This window comes from Lampris incognitus, chromosome 13, assembly GCF_029633865.1.
Source record: "Lampris incognitus isolate fLamInc1 chromosome 13, fLamInc1.hap2, whole genome shotgun sequence".
Taxonomy (NCBI): domain Eukaryota; kingdom Metazoa; phylum Chordata; class Actinopteri; order Lampriformes; family Lampridae; genus Lampris; species Lampris incognitus.
In genome coordinates, this window is record NC_079223.1 from 33,917,630 (window position 1) to 33,937,929 (window position 20,300).

At 44.1% G+C, this 20,300-nt stretch overlaps 2 protein-coding genes across 2 annotated transcripts in view; one reads left to right on the top strand and one right to left on the bottom strand.

The window, feature by feature from the left end:
* Nucleotides 1-675: 675 nt before the first annotated feature.
* Nucleotides 676-12,227, top strand: LOC130122504 (filensin). The gene is made up of 8 exons (XM_056291435.1): nucleotides 676-1,049; nucleotides 2,429-2,489; nucleotides 4,069-4,164; nucleotides 7,412-7,504; nucleotides 8,360-8,473; nucleotides 9,556-9,776; nucleotides 10,516-10,607; nucleotides 11,167-12,227. Exons 1-8 carry the CDS (start codon nucleotides 676-678, stop codon nucleotides 12,225-12,227), a joined length of 2,112 nt encoding a protein of 703 aa, XP_056147410.1.
* A 4,076-nt stretch (nucleotides 12,228-16,303) lies between these two features.
* pcsk2 (proprotein convertase subtilisin/kexin type 2) overlaps nucleotides 16,304-20,300 on the bottom strand; it is a 46,464-nt gene continuing 42,467 nt past the window's right edge. Inside the window, 1 exon segment of the mRNA XM_056292046.1 lies at nucleotides 16,304-16,793. Coding sequence (XP_056148021.1) covers nucleotides 16,304-16,793 — 490 coding nt within the window.

Consider the following 20,300-nt stretch of genomic DNA (forward strand, 5'->3'; position numbering starts at 1 on the left):
TTTATGTTACTTTATGCTGCAACAGCAGACATATAGCTGAAACTGATGACTGACAGTCTAATACTCAGTTATTTGGTATTGTCAGATTTTAAATTCTACTATTATGCCCCTTCATGATTTCAAATTTGTGGGCTAGAATTCCTGCATTTTCTTCTTGTGAGAGAGCGAAGGCTCATTGCATTGGCACAGCACACTTAGTGTGTTCCAAAACGAAAGTTTTCCACACCCAATGGAAAATGCTAGGATGCAGTTTCCATCTCCATCATGTGATGGGTCGCCCACCAGTTTCCTACATCAAACAGAGAGCTAGAAAAACAACTGATCGAGAACCAAAAGGCCTTCTATAATAGTGTGTGTGATGCAGCAGTTAGTTCTCTGGACTAGCGTTTGTTTGTTTTTGTCTTTCTGCTTTGTCATCATGACAGGGCTTATGTTATCTAAGTCACAAAGGCGTTGACAGACTCTGGAAGGCCCCAGGCATGTGGCATTTGTGGCCACAGCCTGGGGGGAGTGTTTTTGGGCTATTTCGCCACCAGCCCATGCTGGGCACCGTTTAGTCTAGCATGAGACAGCCAAGGGTGAGCATCCGAGTTTTCACACACTAAAGGTGCTGAAGGGAACCAAGCACTCCGGGGATACGATCAACCCAAGCTAGCAGGGGTGACACGCACCACCATGTTCAAGACCAGCTACCTGCGCGAGGTGCGCAAGGAGAAATACGAGCGCGCCGATGTCTTCGAAGAAGAACCCGAGGGCTATGAAACTTCTGCGGGTGCCTCCGCCATCCAGGGCTGGGAGAGCCTCCAGGAGCTCAACAGCCGCTTCGCCCGCTACATCAACAGAGCACGCGTCCTGGAGCAGCGCAATGCTGTGTTTCGCAAGCAGCTGGAGACCCTGCAGCGCATGGAGGAGGCCAGTGGCCTAGAGGAGGCCTTCACAGAGCAGATCGAGGTCAACAGGCAGCGCATCCGGGAGCTGTCCTCTGACCACTCCAAGCTGGAACGTGAGCTCAAGGATGCTTGCCGGATGCTTGATGAGTACACTAGCAAGTAAGTGAATTATTCTTTAGGAACAAAACGGTGTATTGCAGTGGTTCTCACTCAAATCTTCACTGAACCACCAGTACTGCTGATTTTCAATGCACCTGTTAGTTATGGTTATTCCAGCTTCCAGTCAGGGAGGTTTTAGACCTGGAGCAGTGAATGAATGTAATTAACGACTTGGCAGAATAGAAAATCAGCAATACCAGCGGTACTTGGGAACCTGATTGAGAACCATTGGCCTATAGTCATCAAAAACAACGCAAAACAAAGCTGGAGTCTTATAACCTCTAGATCATACAACTTTTTATTTTCCCTGAAAAATGAAAGGTCTGTTCAGAGACCTTTTCCCCTCAAACACTAAAAGTAACAAAATGAGTCGGACAGGCTACAGTCAAAATAGATGAATGAAATTCATCTGAAAGTGATCAAGTTATGATTTCTATCTTTAGTTATAGTCTTTGAAAAGCTAAAAATGTTTGTATTATCAATATAACCATTGACAGCAACTGTCAGCCTAGCCAGAAATATTATAGATTTTTTTTTAAAATGTTTTAATTTATTTCTCATTCAGATTAGATGCCAGATTAGGATGATAAACCTGCCATAAAAAAAATGCATCAGTTCTAACCCAGGTGCTCACACTTCTATAGGGAGCCTTTTAAAGGCAAAGATTTTTCAGGGATTTAAAATATCATTGACGAATTCTGGAGAGATTAGCTGCTGGAGGGGGCGCCCGGGTGGCGTGGAGGTCTATTCCGTTGCCTACCAAAACGGGGATTGCGGGTTCGAATCCCCGTGTTACCTCCGGGTTGGTCGCGCGTCCCTACAGACACAATTGGGCATGCCTGCGGGTGGGAAGCCGGATGTGGGTATGTGTCCTGGTCACTGCAATAGTAGCACCTGCTCTGGCCGATCGGGGCGCCTCTTCGGAAGGGGAACTGGGGGGAACAGCGTGATCCTCCCACGCGCTACGTCCCCCTGGGCGAAACTCCTCACTGTCAGGTGAAAGGAATCAGCTGGCGACTCCACATGTATCGGAGGAGGCATGTGATAGTCTGCAGCCCTCCCCGGATCGGCAGAGCGGGTGGAGCAGAGACGGCTCGGAAGAGTGGGATAATTTGACGGGTACAACTGGGAAGAAAGGGGGGGAGGGGGGTTAGCTGCTGGAGAAAGCTTTATTATTGGCTCACCACACATTCCATTGGGAGCCATGAGACAGCAAAGGGGGCCATTAATTGTAAATAAGTACAAAATGTGTTCAGTTACGATACAAATATTGCTTAAAATCCGTGTTTTGCGTTCCTGTCCCCGCTATTCTTATCATGATGTGCTCATACCTGTACTGCTTTGAAATGATGCATGAATTTTAATGTTTTCCTCTCTAGATATAGAAATGAATGTGAGTATCAAGAACAGCTGCGCTGCACGCTGGAGCAACTAAATAAGGTATGGCTGTGGGTCGACACGACACAAGTAGAGATGCGTTTTAAAATGAGTACATGATTTAAATAGCGGTTGGTAACTCTAGCCTTCAGCTCATGGATTTGCCATTCGGGTTTTCAAGCAAATTTAAAATCCAGGGTCCACCCATTCACTGTTCCTTAAAAAAAAAAAGTTTAAGAATAAAGTTGGTGGAAATATTCACTTTACATCAGGGTCTTTATTGAAACCTGAATTTTAATAAAAATGAATTTGGTCATTACAGAGAAAACTTTAATAATATTAGACTAGCAGTCAAACACTTAAAGGGTCTGGTGTGTTCAGTCCACCTATAGATCTTAAATTGTCCTAAAATGGTTACCGAAAGGAATCCATACACCAAGGTAGGAGAGGCTAGAGTAGTCCATCTTTGGGTGGACAGAGAAACAAAAAAATGTTTTGAATGCAGGGCTCCAACGCTAGAAAGAAATTGTTCAAAAACAACACTTTTCAAGTACATTCAAGTAGTTTCAAATAAATTTCAAGTACAACATAAAAAACAATAATAGAAATAATTTTTAAAAAAATTCAGAGACAACTGCAATTCTCAAACTTCAGTTGAGGGCTCAGCCTCAAAAAAAACAAAAACAAAAAACAAAGCTGGAGAAGTCCAAAACATGACAGAAGGTCAGATGATCAACGTTAGTGCCTGTACATAGTGTGCTTTGCTTTGCTTAAAGAGCATAACATATGCTGTTTACTTGCTTCGATGGAGTGCGGCCTTCTTTCATGTTTTGGACATCTCTGCTAAAAAACGGGCCCTTGCAGGTCCCTCTCACACGGATCATATTGCATTACCTCCTACTATGAGCTGTGTGCAATGCTCTAGTGAACTGTGCCCTCAGAAATTCCTCATCCCTACTGGACACATATAGAATATGTCCACTGGACACAAATTCGCCAAGTCCTTACTTGCTTGGACTCAATAACAGTATTATAACAGCATTATAATGCTGTGTGTCCTTGTGTGTATGAGAGATAGAGGAATTACTGTAGTGCATGCACTTCTGCATAGGTGATGATTTTACTGTGGCGTCATCCATGAATTAATGGTATATAGGTCTTAATGAATGCTGAGTATATTGGGAGAAGGATGCTAAATATGGAGCTGCCAGGGAAGAGGAGAAGAGGAAGGCCAAAGAGGAGGTTTATGGATGTGAAGAGGGAAGACATGCAGGTGGCTGGTGTGACAGAGGAAGACGCAGAAAACAGGAAGAAATGGAAACGGATGATCCGCTGTGGCGACCCCTAACGGGAGCAGCCGAAAGTAGTAGTAGTAGAGAGGTCTTAATGAATGCTACTGCATGGGCAGACACAGACGCCTCACCTGTTTTATCCCTTTCCTTTACTTCCCTCTCTCTCTTCCTGTTGCTTTTGGGGGGGGGGGTTCTTTGCCCTTCTCTTCTCTCCCCTTCCTCTTCTTCTTTTTTTTTGACACCACGCATCTAACCTCCTTCCCTGCTCTCTCATCGCTCGTTCTCTTTCCCTTTCCCATCTCCCATGATGCCCTCTCCCCTCTTCTCGCTCTTCCTCTCCTGTCTGACAGGAGGCTGACAGCGCTTTGCTTAGAAATCTCGAGTACCAGATCCAATCCCAGTTCCTGCAGGATGACATCAACTCCACCAAAGACAGATACAAGAAGGTCAGTGCTGTTAATCTGCGGACAATAATACACCGAGTCTGGGTATCACAGAAATCTATATATATATGTCAGTGAGCATGGGTAGTGTTTATGAGGTACATTAGTAAGATGAACAGAAATCAATAGATATGCTGATGGCAAAGCAAGGATTTATACCAGACAGCCAGCAGCCACTTCAATTCATGTGCACATTAACGGTGTTCTTGTAGACGGCCTTGACTACCTGGGTCGATGAAATCAAAAGATGACGAGACGGCTCCGTTAGGTCCATTGTATTTATGTCTTTTGACTCATAGAAGAGCTTTTTACAGCTTGAAACAGGCACATATTACACTTTGGTTCAACATATGCAGAGGCAAATATGTGACTCTCAGAAAAAAAAAGTAAGGGTAGTAATAAAATAATAATAGGGTAGTGATATAAATAATAAAAATAATGATGATAATTTCTTATGTATATAAATGGCCTTTCACAGCCAGCAGCTGTGCAAGGCAGCTCTGGTTGTATGCTGATGATTCTGCATTACTGCTGCCTGACAATGGTGTCGACACTAAGTAATGACTTACAAAGTGTAAGAGAGAGGCTCGTGGATAACACGCTTTCAATACGTTTTGGGTAAAACCGAGTCGATCCTGTTTGGAACTAAGAAGAAACTATCAAGAACAAATAAGCTGAAAGTCTGCCGTAATGGAGCTGAAATTGTATCTCAGACAAGTGTCTCGTATTTAGGATAATATTGGAACAGTCACTCTCCTGTGAATCTATTGCTGCTGAAATATTATCATACCCCTTTTCCACTACATGGCACCGGCTCAACTTGCCTCGACTCGACTCATCTCAACTCGCAGTGTCGTTTTCCGTCACCGTAACAGTACCCCCTTACCCTTAGTGTAGCTGGTCTGCATTGATTTTGGTACCCGCTCCAGTTTTTTTGGAACCTCGACAAAGGTGGTACCAGAAAAGTGATAACAGTTACCAAAATGCCGGTACTTTCCAGTAATGGAAAACGAAAAAGTCGAGTCGAGTTGACCCGGTAACATGTAGTGGAAAAGGGGCATAAGTGCGCCAGCAAATTCAAGTTCCAGTTTTGCAGAACAAGGCTTTTCGGCTTTTCCGTGGAGAAACTTCTCATGTCCCCACTGGTACACTGTCATTTCGACTACGCATGTTCTGCTTGGTACAGTAGTTTGATGGCTTAATTTAGGAACAAACTACAGGTGATACAAAATAGTATTATTTGGTATTTATGAAATGCCTCCCCTCGAGCTCATGTTGGTAGTGATGAATTCAGAAGTGTAGCAGTGCTGCCAGTACGAACAGAAGGTGCATCATATGTACAATATGGTCAGTGGGTTTGCTCTTCAGTGCTCCTGTTCTCAGACAACAGTGATCCAAACTCAGCAATCCAAACTCAGCATACCTGTGATACCAGGGCCAGTGTGCCTTCATGTAACGTGAGTGAAACATGAAGACAGAAGCACCTTCTTTTACACTGGGGCCTTATTGTGGACCAGCTTTCTGCTACACATCCAGTCTTCTTTTTTTTTCTCTTTTGGATTTTTCCCCTTTTCTCCCCAATTGTACTTGGCCAATTACCCCACTCTTCCGAGTCATCCCGGTCGCTGCTCCACCCCCTCTGCCGATCCGGGGAGGGTTACAGACTACCACATGCCTCCTCTGATACATGTGGAGTCGCCAGCCGCTTCTTTTCACCTGACAGTGAGGAGTTTCGCCAGGAAGATGTAGCGCGTGGGAGGATAACAATATTCCCCCCCAGTTCCCCCTCCCCCCGAACAGGCACCCTGGCCGACCAGAGGAGGGACTAGTGCAGCGACCAGGACACATACCCACATCCGGCTTCCCACCCGCAGACACGGCCAATTGTGTCTGTAGGGACGCCCGACCAAGTAACAAGGGGATTCGAACAGGCGATCCCCGTGTTGGTAGGCAACAGAATAGATCGCTACGCTACCCGGAAGCCCTCCAATCTTTAAATATGAGAGGGGCTTTTTAGAAGTCAGGTTAGGATAGATTTATAATGAAAGCTGCAATGGCATTTTTATTTATCTGTCTCTGTTTTTGATATGGGAGTTATTGTCTTCCCCCTGATGGTGTGTTTTTGGATTTTAGGGTTTTATTATTTAGTTTTTATGCTGCTTCTTTATGTTTTTTTCTCTTTTAACATCTTGGGACCATTTTGGAAATAAGTGCTTTCACTTTAACATGTTATACCTTGGATTTTTGTGCCTGATGGTCCATAAAACCAATCAATCAATCAATCAATCAATCAACCAATCAATCAATCAATCAATCAACCAATCAATCAACCAATCAATCAATCAACCAATCAATCAACCAATTCTAGTGTTAATGAACTAGTTAACATGGTAATTGTTTGCTTGGCAATTTTTTGTTTTGTTTTTGCAAATAGAATAATTCAAATTAGCAAATTGTTTCTCCTTTTTCAACTGTCTAAAATCTTATCACAATAAAACAGGTGTTAGCTTGAAGAGCTAGTAAACTAAGACCACTGCAAACCAAGCAAATAGGCAACGTGGACCCTGCTGTTGTGGGGATGGGGCAAAGATTCGGTTTGGATGTGGACAGGGACCCACACACATCATGTAATAACGTTGATGAACAGGGATACAAGTGAGACATTGTGACTGCGGAGTGGAAACAGTATAGTAGGATAGACAAATTAAAACCAATCCAGAGGCTGCTAGATACCGCAACAGGAAAACACTCTATAGACTTTCTTACCCGAGAGAGCTGCTTTTCATGATTTTTTTTGTTTTTAGTATATGACAGCTCAGTATTGAAATAACTGTCTGAAAGGTACTGCAGTAATTACCTTTATTCTGTGACTAAGAGATCATTTTCCATCCTGCATGGATATTGAGAAGAGCTTGAGATTTTAAATGAGCAGAACCTTACTGAAGATCTGAGATAGCTTTCTTTCATTGTTTGGTTGGAGATCGATTGCACAAGATGGGATTCCAGTTGCTGTAAAGTAAAGCTGGCGCTGTTTAAAACACATCAATGAGGAAACGCTTGAGACGCAACCTTTTATTGGACCCTCTCAGACATGCCCTTGTGCCGTTTTCAGTAAACTGTGTAGAGGACGAGCAAAGAGAAGTGTATAAAGAAAATGTAATATCTTAAAAGTTAAACACCTTCAGGTGGGTATCTTTCACTTTGGTGCTGCTGATGTGTTTTGATATGGACTTCATCCTTCCTGATACAGAACCTAGCTGAGATCCAGACCTATGTCAACATTCTGCACCAGATCAACCAGACAACGCCCTTGGTTGCCAACGTGTCAGTGGGCATCTCCGAGGTGAGGTCACTTTGATTGTCACTGTGTGTGCGTGCATGTGTCTGTGTGTGTGTGTGTGTGTGTGTGTGTGTGTGTGTGTGTGTGTGTGTGTGTGTGTGTGTGTGTGTGTGTGTGAGTCCTTGTTACGTGCCTGGGCTTACGGAAGAAATTGGTTTTTCAGACCATGCATTTGGGCACATGGAGATGCATGTGGCGCACACTTGTGTACATGTAATGTTGTATTTGTGAGTGGAGCATGTCTGCATACATGCTTGTTTCTGTTTGTTTTAGTTTGTGTGTACATTTGTGGATGTGTGCATGCATGTGTGTAGCTTAGCGAGAAAGGGGGAGGGGAGCTGGGGAAAGGATGCAGACATACAGACAAACAAAGAAAGAGAGAAAAACAGTCTAATAGTGGGACCAGCTGAGTCAGGATGTGTCACGCCACACAATAAAGCAACTGTAGGGCACTGGCTATGTGTGCTAATCTGTGTGGAAATGTGCCACAGTAGCTGGCAAGTTAGGCGAGCGGGTCTGCTTCCCTTTTGTTTGTCACTCCCTGCAGCAGTTAGCATCCAGCGCATGTGAATTGTCCCAGTCCAAACCCTGTATGTGTCATTGATGTGTCTTCTGTCATTTTTACCTCAGCATCAATATTGTCAGCCTTTCGTTCAAGAAACAAAGGGATAAAGTTTTCCTACGGTGCAAAATTGGGGAAAAATTACATCCATCTCGTTGGCAAGTTTATGTCGAGAGAGGTGCATGTTAAGACCTTTGTGCTGTGATGATTTACCCTTCCGCTCCAACGACATGTTCTGGTTTCTGGTCTGTTGTCTGTGCATGTGTTTGTTTGTTGTTTGGTTTGTGTGTATGAAGGAGCAAGAGAGGCTGCTTGCTCAGAGGAGGGTTCCAGCACTGCAGGGTCAACTGGAGGAGTACAAGAGTGCCCTCTGTCAGCTGCAGGCACAAAAACACCGCCTACAGACCGAGGTAAGTCCCAGTGTTGCCATGACAACAACAGGTATCTCTCCCACACACACACACACGCAGAAGACCGAGGTTAGTCCCAGTGTTGCCATGACAACGACAGTTATCACACACGCACCCACATATTTCCCTACAGCTGTACTAGTGTAATGTGTAGGTGATGACAAATAAAGACCACGTATTTGTCGGTGCCTCGCTTCTGCTATACAGCACAGAGCTCATCAGAGCCCACATCAGGGGGTCAAATCACTTCCACATCAGTCGATTCGATACGTAAATGGACCCTGTCGCGGTTATTCATAATGCCGTTGTAGTGTCAGAAAGAGCAGATTACTCTTTGAAGACAATTGAATTCCTTTATTTACCGACATAAACCCATTTTGCAACCTACGGGTGATGGCAGAGGACGACCACTGGATGTCAGCAATGACCTTACTGTGGGACAGCCACATAGCTCCAGGCCCAGTGGAAACCAGCTGCTCTCCACCTAAGGCGTCAAGGTTGAAGGGTGCCATAGGCCCTTTACTTACAGGACCTTCCCTTCTGAGGGACACAAGGGACTGGTATAATATAAGCATGAATGAACCAAACTGCCTATCGATGCAGGTACTTCATTCTTTATATTTATTTATTGGTGTTCCTACCCCAGTGCTACTTCTCACATATTTTTGCTGTCCTCCCAGACGTCCGTCTTCACCTTGGAAATTTTTCTCTCGACTTCCAGTATGCCACGGATGTCATGGACTCATATCATACAGTTACTTTAACTTGGGAAGATCACGCTCTTCATCATATGCTTTACTTATCCAAACTCTGAGGCTATACTTTCACGTGTGCCATTTTCCCATTAATTTAGAATTGTTGAACATCACCTGTGCTGTGGGGACCAGTGAGATATTTATGTTAGGATCGTCTATAATCACCTCTTCATTAGTAATCATGGTTTTCATCAGTGACACTTTCTCCACTCGTATCAGTTGTTCGGTGACCTATGCAGTGCACCGGTGAAGATTATAATGTCAATTTCTTTTCTTTTTCTCTGTCCATGACCTTCCTCCGTCTCTTTCGTTCTCCCGCCCTCTCAGACCACAGTGCTGGAGCAAGCCATCAAAAGCACACAGGAGAGCTACGACGACGAGATCCAGATGTATAATGAGCAAATCGAGGCTCTGCGGAAAGAGATCGAGGAGGCCGAGAGGTCCCTGGAGAAGTACACCAACGAGTGTCGCCACCTGGCCATGTACCAGACCTCTTTGGAGAATGAGCTGGAGAGGTACAAGAGGATCATTGAGAACGAAGACAACAGGTAGGTTGCACACACACACGCACACGCCAAAAACACCTATACAAATGCACAAATGACAGACTGAACAGTGAGAGCCACAGAAATTTGGGGGTGCTCATTCTGTATTGTACATCATGGGAACTCATGTGTTGTCATTTAAATATTCAAAAACCTTTTGTAATACTGCACTTACTGGGTTTGTGATACAAATAATTGAAAATCGATATCTGTATAAAAAAACAGTATATATCTAACATATATACTGCTTATTAACCAGTTTGGGCAAGGTTTTTCCTTAGCACTATTCCACTTCAGTAAGGTACACCTTTCGTATTGCCTAATAATTATGAGCATGATAATGTCGTCATGATCTGTTTTTTTTTTCAAATCATTGCAAACTGATGCAACTTTAATATTCACTCGAGCAAATTTCCAATTTCATTTTACTTGAGCAAAAGGTGAGCGGGCCCCTTCAAAGGTCAGAGTGTACCCACCTGGGTCACTAGTGTAGCACATAGAACCAGCCACAGGGTGGCACTGCTAGGCAAAAAATGTTGTGGACTCACAGGGGCGCCACCATAATTGTTGTACTGGGGCGTCTCCTTGGACGCATTCATGTTAAATGACACGTTGTTGTTTTTTTCTTTGCAAAAATGTGATGTTGATTTGCAGACTTGATGCTTTAGTTTAGGACTCAAAAACCAACTGTGCGGCGTGCCTTCAAATGCATTTGGGAAATACCACTGTATCTTTTCCACAGGTTGAATTCAGCAATAATTGGCACGCCAATTACCCTGTTCACCACTAATTACCGCTACACTCACACGCCCGCAGCCCCGAGCAGGGGGAGAGGTAAGGACACAGAGAACAGGACATCAGCACATCACAACTGTTCCATAAGGCTCATTTCTATTCAGTGCACATCCAATCAGCAGCTTTTGTAAGCGCCGTCTAGGCGAACAGGGACTTTGGGAGATTCCATTTCTATAGGACCACGGAGCTGACCACTTAATGCTTTAGTTTCTAGTGTCTCACACTTTACAGAAAATAAAATATACAGTGGACGCAGACTCTCTCTTTCACTCACACACACACACACACACACACACACACACACACACACACACACACACACACACGAACAAACACAACAAGTAAACATGGTCCACTATTAGTACCTAATAACATTAGCCTTTCTGTAACACTGAGGTGTTTTTAGAGGAGGCATGTTTAAATAGAGGGTGTTCATTAAAAATGCAGCTTAGCTGGTAACACATCAGGAAACCATTTAGCGTTGTTTGCTTTGACCTGGTTTTGTTTGCATTGCTTCAAATTGGGCCAATTTTGGCCTTTACTTGGAGCAACAAGTCATTACACTAGCTAACCTTTGACCTCACGCATTCATTTCCAGACATCACTCAGGCTATCCAAGACATTACCAGCATCAAGCCTCGCCAGAAGAATCTGGCCAAGAAGGTCCTGAAAAAGAAGGAGCTTACACCCAAAGATGTGATGGACAGCGGCCAGGACGAGAGAAATGGAGGAGGAGCCAATGGGGAGTTTGCAGATGAGGATAGGAGAGGGTGCCCAGGCGAGGAGGGACTGGAGGAACGGGTGATCACAACAGAGCAGAGGCCCTTGTTCACTGGAGTCTCGCCCCAGGATGTCCCTGACGGAGCTCAGATCAGCAAGGCCTTTGACACGCTCTGCAACATCGTCAGAGACCGAATGAGAAAATACAAGAAGCCCGAGCCCATTGCTGACTTCTACACCAAGGGTCGCTACGTCCTCGTAACTGGGGACGGCAGCTACCCAGACCCCTGTTTTTGCACATCCACACCGTCCGCCGGCCACGTCATCGTCACTATTAGAGATGGGATGGTGGCCCCCTGCGAGCCCCACGGACGCAGCAGCCCCCAACCCCAGCCCCCACCCCCTAAACCCGTGCCACTTCCCCTCCCCCTCAGCCCTACGCTGCCCTCTGCTGGAGAGGGAGGGAAGCAGGATGATAAGGGAGGGAAGGGGGATGATAAGGGAGGGAGAGGAAAGGACAGAGGAGGAGCAGAAGGAGGAGCAGGCACTAAAGGAAAGTCTAAGAATGGAGAGCCTCTCCCTAAGTCCAAAGATCCGAGTCCTGCCCCTAAAATTCATCCTTCTCCAGCACCAGGGCCCACTCCTGGCCACAGAGGCCACACTCCAGCCCCGCCTGCCACTGATCCCTCTGGACCGAAGGGAAACAGAGACGACAACGGCCAGAGGGGGCCCCGCCCACCCATGCCTGCCCCTCGCGGAGCCAGCACCAGCTCCAGCTCCAGCTCCAGCAGCTTTGGCCCAGACTCCATGAGCTACGAGAAGGTGGAGGTGGTGGAGTCCGTGGAGAAATTCTCCAACGACCGCAAAATCAAAGGTTATGAGGAGACCGCCATGGTGGTAGAGACCATGATTGAGAAAACTAGCAAGAAGAAGCAATGAAAACCATGAATTCTGTTTAAAACTGGACAAACCCCTTCAAGGTCCCACATGGTCTGGCTCCACGAATAAGACATTACCAATGTGAAGATGAGACTGCATAAACTGACAAATGTTCCTAGAATGAGACCAGTTTTTTTAATTTTTTTTTGTCTCCAAGGGAGAACGACCATAAGACCAACCACACATTCCTGCTCTGATCTTGAAATACTCCATTTGCTTTGCACTCTCTGGTCTTGTGTCCAGCATTTGTTCAGCTGGTTCCATAAGTACTGCTGTTGTTGTTTTATATGCCTCCAAGCTCATGCCATACACCTTTACTGTCTGAAAACTTGGGAGAGTGAGACATGAAGCCCCAAGCCACCTATAAAAAATGTTAAAAAAAAATAGATGAAATCTTAGGAAGTTATGCTACCCTTGCAAACTCTGCCTTACAACTTCAGTTTCCCCATGAGTTGATTTGTTCAATTGGATGCCACTGCCTGCCCTCAACACAGTTTTGCTGTGTATAAATTTGCTTTGATATATTAAGTAATAAAAATAGATTCAAGCCTCAACTGATGCCGGCTTCTGACTGTTTCCCTGTTGCATTGTCATCAACACACAGTTCCACTCATACATACACATGCTTGCAGCATCCCTCTCAAGCGTGTGGACTACTTTACATTGCAAAGGCAATATTCTATCTTAGCGAAGTAGCTTCATCACTCTTTGGCGCTAGATAAGGAAACCTTATACAGCGGTGCTGCTAATGCACTACAGAGGTGTCTCAACAGTCTCCTCCCTGCCCTTTCTCCTGGTGGAGGAGTGTTATTTCAAGTGCAGCAGCATGTGGAGGAGACCTACCTATGTTTCACTGACATGACCTAGAAGAGTTCACATCGTCCTCTGTTTAATCCACTCTCCTGACAGAGACGAGGAAGGAAATTGGGGGGGGGAGGTAAATTGGGGGGGTTGCACAAAGATAAAGGGAAATAGGTAGGGAAGTGTAAAGCGACACATCAGAGGAAGTTGGAGAGACTAAGAGCCACGGTGAGCCTTGGTTGTGGGATGTGGGCTAAGGTGTAATTTTTTCCGAGCTGATTTTTTTTTTAACATTGAGAAAAAAGGGCCGGTTGGTCATAATTAATCATAAGAGAGAAGTACAGTGGGATATGTGTAGAATATGATATCAAAGCAGTTACTGGAAGGTGCTCTTCGGTAACAGGGTTCTCAATTGAGTTCAAAAAGGACAGGAGTCACAAAACCGAGGCACTCAGGGCTTCATCATAAAATGGGCTTTATTATCCTGGCATTGTCCAATCTAACAATCACACTGAACTAGGGATGCACGAGATTAGACTTTTTCTGAAATCCATTATGCCGATATTTTCCAACTCATTTTGGCTGATTGCCGATGCCTATGCTTAAATATGTGCATGTATTTTTCCACGTAATTGCAGAGAACATCCGGTCTCTCCTGTAGTGGACTGAACTGAAGCTGCGACATTGACCAGGAAGTCGTGCTGATCTTATTTTTACATGGCCTGGCAGCCTGTCCAGGGTGTCTCCCTGCCTGCCGCCCAATGACTGCTGGGATAGGCTCCAGCATCCCCGCGACCGACAGCAGAATAAGCGGTTTGGATAATGGATGGATGGATGGATGGATGGCCTATTTTTTTCCTCTCTACGCACGGCTACGCAGCCCTCCTACAGACCAGCCCAATCTGTTTAAACATAATTAAAGGCGTCCGGGTAGCTTAGCAGTCTATTCCGTTGCCTACCAACACAGGGATCGCCGGTTAGAATCCCCGTGTTACCTCCGGCTTGGTTGGGCGTCCCTACAGACACAATTGGTCGTGTCTGCGGGTGGGAAGCCGGATGTGGGTATGTGTCCTGGTCGCTGCACTAGCACCTCATCTGGTCAGTTGGGGCGCCTGTTCGGGGGAGAACAGCATGATCCTCCCACATGCTATGTCCCGCTGGTGAAACTCCTCACTGTCAGGTGAAAAGAAGCAGCTGGCGAATCCACATGTATTGGAGGAGGCATGTGGTAGTCTACAGCCCTCCCCGGATTGGCAGAGGGGGTGGAGCTGCGACCGTGACAGCTCAGAGAATGGGGTGATTGGCCAGGTACAATTGGGGAGAAAAAGGAGAGAAAACAAAACAAAACAAAACAAAACAAAAAACTCCATAATTAAAATAAATACCTCATTGTACCGAAGGCAATGCGACACAGCAATGCAACCTTGTGGGGTTTGTTTTCATTGCACATTAAAATGCCACATCAATCAAACTCATGTCTATCCAAGATCCTGTAGTCAAAACGTATTTAATCAATTCAGCAACCGTTAAAGCATTTGCCACCTAACTTGCCATTTTCCAATGGCAGATAACATGGCTGGCATGCAGCCACACACAGCACAGATGCAGTTGGTGTAGCTGGTAAAAAAAACCCAAAACCCTGCTCCGCCCACGTGACGCGCTGCTTCCGTACCTGGTCAATGGTTTACGTCGCGTGCGCGTAAGGCGTCATCTTATCGGCCTGTCATATCGGGCCGATGTTGATATTTCATTTTAAAGCCTTTATTGGCCGATACCGATGGTGTGTCGATATCATTGTGCATCCCTTCACTCAACCTAAAAAAAGACTTTGTGAAGAAGGCGTGGAGCTCATTATTCTGAATATGGTAAATACTGAATAGAACAATGCCAGCCCAGTAAATTATTTTGAGCCCCGCCCCCCCCTTTTTCTTCCAATTGCACCCGGCCAATTACCCCACTCTTCCGAGCCGTCCCGGTCACTACTCCACCCCCCCTGCCGATCCGGGGAGGGCTGCAGACTACCACATGCCTCCTCCGATACATGTGGAGTCGCCAGCAGGGGTGGGCAATCTTATCCAGAAAGGGCCGGTGTGGGTGCAGGTCTTTGCTCCAACCAAGCAGTTACACACCTGTGTCTCCTAATCAGGTTCCTCAGCAGAGACTCTAGTGGTTGGTTAGCGGGATCGGGTGTGTAACTGCTTGGTTGGAGCAAAGACCTGCACCCCACCGGGCCTTTCTGGATAAGATTGCCCACCCCTGCGCCAGCCGCTTCTTTTCACCTGACAGGGAGGAGTTTCGCCAGGGGGACGTAGCGCATGGGAGGATCACACTATTTTCCCCCACCAGTTCCCCCGGGGATTCGAACCAGCCATTCCCATGTTAGTAGGCAACAGAATAGACCGCTACGCTACCCCAGACAAATCATTTTGATTTTAAAATAAAAAGTATATTTTGGTGCTCATAACTCTTAGAGATAATAGTAAAGTTTCCTCTTTTCTGAAAACTATGAGGGAGTATTTCTTAAACCAAGAACGCAGACAAGACTTAAACTCGTATGGCTGTTGGAGATTCAATTGGGGGGGGGGGGGAACAAACAAACTATTTGTTGCTTTTAGTCATTCTGTCTGAGCATCTTGTAAATCACTCACGTGTTTTAACAAACAGCTGAACAGATTTATTGTGGTATATGTCAAAATTTATGAAATATGACTTGAGGACCACAGGCTGCAAAATTAACCACACATTCCTTTCCTTGTTTATATAAACAGTGCATGTCACAAAAATATAAATGGAAATAAGTATCACTGCTCTGTTTGCAAGATATTAAACTTTAAGTAGACTGTCACAGAAAATCATTTACAGTCACCAACTGTACAACGGTTAACTAAAGAGATGTGCAGAGTAGGGAAAAGCAAGAACATGAAATATACGGTTATATTCTGTTTATGTACAACTCCATCAAGTGTAAAAAAAAAAGAGAGAGAGACAAGAGAGCCAGGTGATATAGTGTTGTTTCCTCTATATAGGGCAGATTATTTGAAGGTTACACTTATAACATGATTGGATTACAAGAAACATTCATTGTTGGTGATGGGGTTGGGGAGAAGGTAAGTCAAACACTTTAAAGAAAAAGAGTAAAGAGTTGGGGAAAAGAGAGGTAGACAAACGCGAGGGCAAGAAGAGAGAGAGAGAAGATAAATGAAGAGTCAGAATAGAGCTGGAGTGCAGAGAGGGAGAGGGAGAAAGAGAAAGAGTCAGCAACATGCAGGCGTGGTTTAGTTGTTTTTACTCAGCAAGCTCTTCAGACTCCGCTCCACCGCCTCATCCAACTCTTCCTCCAGCTCTTCCTTTTTGGACATGGCCAGTTTGGACTGGTAATCACGCACTATCTGGTCTATGTAAGGTGCACTTTGTGTCCCGTGCAGCATGAGGGTCCACTCCTTCAGGACGCCGCGCTGTGCCTCCTCACCCTGGAAGCCCACCTCCAGCACCCAGGTTCCGCGGGGGTCCTCGCCCCAGGTGTGGGTGGTCATGAAGGGCCACTTGTCGAACCCCACCTTGGCGTCATCATCGCGAGGCCTTCGGCTCAGCAGGATGGATTTGGTGCCCATGGGCGAGGTCATGTTGATGTTGAGGTTGCCCCGGCGGCTGGCATTGACGGTGACCACTGCCTGAACATGCTCCAGGTAGCGGACAAAGTTGTCCTTGCCCTGGCAGGCGTCTGTGGTGATGGCCAGCACCATCTTGTTGCCAGATTGGATCTTACTGGAGAGGGCGAGACAGATTAAAGAGAATGTGTGTAAGGACTATGAATGTTAAAATTATAATCATGGTTAAGTACTTGGAAAGGTTTCAAGGTAAAGTCCAGGATTTTTTTTTTAAACAAGCTGGACCATGGAGTCGGGTTACATCGTATTAACTGGCATCTTTACCATAGTTGGATATGGTCTCCATATGCTGCTGCTGAAATTTTGGACCGGGTAGGATGAACACTGATTCAGCAGCAAACAGGTTCCAACTCAGGCAGAAGTAGGGTTGAATTGTGAAGATGATGCGGACGGTTAATCTATCAATTCTACAATCAATATTACAGTAGCATAGGGTTCCCATATAGTTTTTTTTTTTATTTCTGAAGTCTTTTGATTTTTTTATGTGCTGTAGTGTTGAAATAAGGTTCCTGTGACCATGCCAAACAACCTGTGATACATTAATATTATGAGGTTAATCTTATGTTTCCTACTTACAAAAGGAGAACTTTAATAAAATCCTGCCTTTTCAGGGGCAGAACCTGTTGGATTAAATTTTGATCAAAGGAAATGTCAGCCAGTCTCAGACTGAAGACATACATAGAGGAATAGGAATTCTGTATTTATTTATTTATTGTTTATTTAGTTTGTAATACATTAGATTGCCTGTGTTAGCTTTGGTTTGAGGATGCCACTTTTCTAAGGGTGGGAACTGTCTACCGCTACCACAGGCCACCACAGATGGAGTCCTGACAGAGTTGTAAAAACCAGGTCCACAAAGTAAATGTCCAAACCGTGTATTTGCTCCAACCATTTTACTAAACCAGTTGATTTCATTAGCTAGTTTTCCCTACCTAGTTGAGGAGTGGTATTGACAAGAATCTGCTGGTGTAGTGCATGAGTGGAGCAAATACATGGTTTGGACTTTTACTTTCTGGACCTGGTTTTTACACCTCTGGCAACCCACATCTGAAGAACTCGAGGTTAAGATGGAGAACGAAAACTACAGACGCATTTTTACTTTGCAAGCTCTATCTCCATACCCCCTCCACCCCCAACCTTCTCTGAATGCTCCAGTAAGTGTCTGACCTATTTAGCATTGGAGTAACCAGCTCTGACAGACTATCAAGTGTGACTCTTATCATTGTGTCACATGCAGGGGCAAAACAACAATGACAAAGGCTTGTTTTCAGATGACATTTATCATCACTGGTTTACGGGGCAGTGTGTGCCGCTTATTCTCAGGTTGCAATTTTATCATATCCGCTGTCACAGACCTCTGCCAGTCAACGTATTAGCTAGCATTACCTAGCAAGTTATTTTCACTGCGTTCTGTAAACAAACAAAAACACGAGTGTATGCCACCATATAAGTAATATGTTTATTAGTAATATGTTTCTTATGAATTTGTTAGATAAGGATTTTATTTCCTTTACAACATGCCATCACATACAAAGTGTCTCAATATACGACATAATGTTAATCATCATCATCATTACATATAGTGCTTTTCAAGACACCCAAAGCTGTAATGTTGTGAAAATATTTCATGTAATATCTTCATTGCCCGAAGTTTAAAAATCTGAATTATCCGGAGACAGACATCACCAGAGATGGCTCCCTCATGCAACGACAAAGCTTGTCCTCATTCTTAGACAAGCTATTCACTGACGATGGCCCCCAGATATTATCTGGACTACATTCAAACACAAAACCAACAGGAGGACTTGGTTTCTCAAACTAAAGTGACGGTTTACGGGCGGAAGAACAAAAGCCCAGACTGTTTGTTGAGGTTTTAGAGCTGGCCACACAGCTAATTTAACCTGCCATGAAAGCCCAATGCAATTACAAGAAAGCATACCTCTCATTTTACATCCCAGTAGCTCTGATTCAGGAGTTAAAAGCTGAAAAATTAACGTGTTTACCGAAATACTTTTGCTATAGGATGCGGTTGTTTTTGTACACATGTGGTATAAAACATGTATTATACTGAGTAAAATGGCTATTCGTTATGGGACACAAAATAATACTTAAACGATTAGACAAATCTGAAGAGTAACAACCACATGGCAATACATTTGATAGTTATTAGATATGCTACATCCGTGGTCAACGATACGTTGGTTTATTTGTAAGTAAATACCAATGTATTGAAAACTACATAGCTGGCTTTATTTGTTTCAATGATTTATCAATGTCTTAAACATTCATTAGCTCTGGAAAAGTAATTAAAAAACAAGAACAAAGACCATGTTAATATATAACTGTGTAATATTAAGGTAGAGGTAAGTAAAATTACTAAAAATTGAACATATTAGTGGTTATTTTGTTCATACTTGATCATCTCTCCTGACTCATTAATAATAACATAATGGTACATAGTCAAAGTTCTTTGAGAAAATATGGTAAATACGTCTCTCATAAATCATCCATTCCATTATCCAGCATAAATCATTTTATGCAATAAATGAGCAGATGCAGACAGATGTGTTCTCACTATATAGAGTCTCCCTAGGAAGGGATTACTGTAACCTACTTAAAACCTAATTCACCCTCCACCATGAACGAGATGTCATGTCTTCTTCCTCCTATTCTCCTACTTAAGAGCTGGACACTGGGACTATATGATTTTGCTCTCATATGCAGTATTAGAACAATCGTTAATATGGTATTTATTTCTGGCTGTTGCAGAATAAATGAATAAACTGTCCAAAAATGACTGATGAGTTAATGCATAATGGTTAATTGAGTGATTAATTGCAAATGATTATGCATAATAACTGATTAATTAAAAATAATATGATGGGCTCTATCTATCTATCTATCTATCTATCTATCTATCTATCTACAATATCTTAATATCTTGTAATCTCTTTACATAGATATAATACATACAATACTTAATGGTTTTCAATTGTGCAAAACCCCCAAAACTCAACCATACAATGTTAATAATAAGAAATAATAAAATAAAAAAACAAAAAATATTTTTCAATTTTTTAAAATAAAATAATATTTTAATGAAAAAAAAACAATATTGAAAGTGCATATTCTAATTATTGATGTATAAACCTGATGGATAAACAGCTTACCACTCTAATGAAAAATAGCCCAAAATATAAAACCATCATGGGCTGGACCACGTCTGAATTCTAGGCCTTTTTCCGGTACATAAAAGACTTGAATGATTGTTCCTGAGTACTGGTTTTCTGTGCGGTATGAGGGGCTCACTGCTGAGCCCATCTCTGCTGGTGATGGAAGAAGAGAGGGAGAACACAGCGGAGGTAGGCTCGGTCAGGGCTGACTAAAGGCTACAAGTGGATGTAATGACATTATTAGAGGAACAGGCCTCATCTCTGCACCATCACTGCCTTCTCAGATTAACGCAAGGTCAAGGAAATGGGGGACGGTGAGAGGGGTATACATGGGAAAGAAAGAGGGGGGGAAGAAAGAGAGACAGAGGAGAGAGAGACAGCGAGAGGTGCTGGGTAGCGACACTCTTAGAAACATGATCGATAGTTTTATG

Excerpts from the sequence above, each read along its gene's own strand:
- LOC130122504 (XM_056291435.1), top strand. The coding sequence starts at position 676 with ATGTTCAAGACCAGCTACCTGCGCGAGGTGCGCAAGGAGAAATACGAG. Across the intron at positions 7,505-8,359 it reads TGTCAGTGGGCATCTCCGAG|GAGCAAGAGAGGCTGCTTGC; the intron begins GTGAGGTCACTT and ends GTGTGTATGAAG. Across the intron at positions 9,777-10,515 it reads ATTGAGAACGAAGACAACAG|GTTGAATTCAGCAATAATTG; the intron begins GTAGGTTGCACA and ends TCTTTTCCACAG.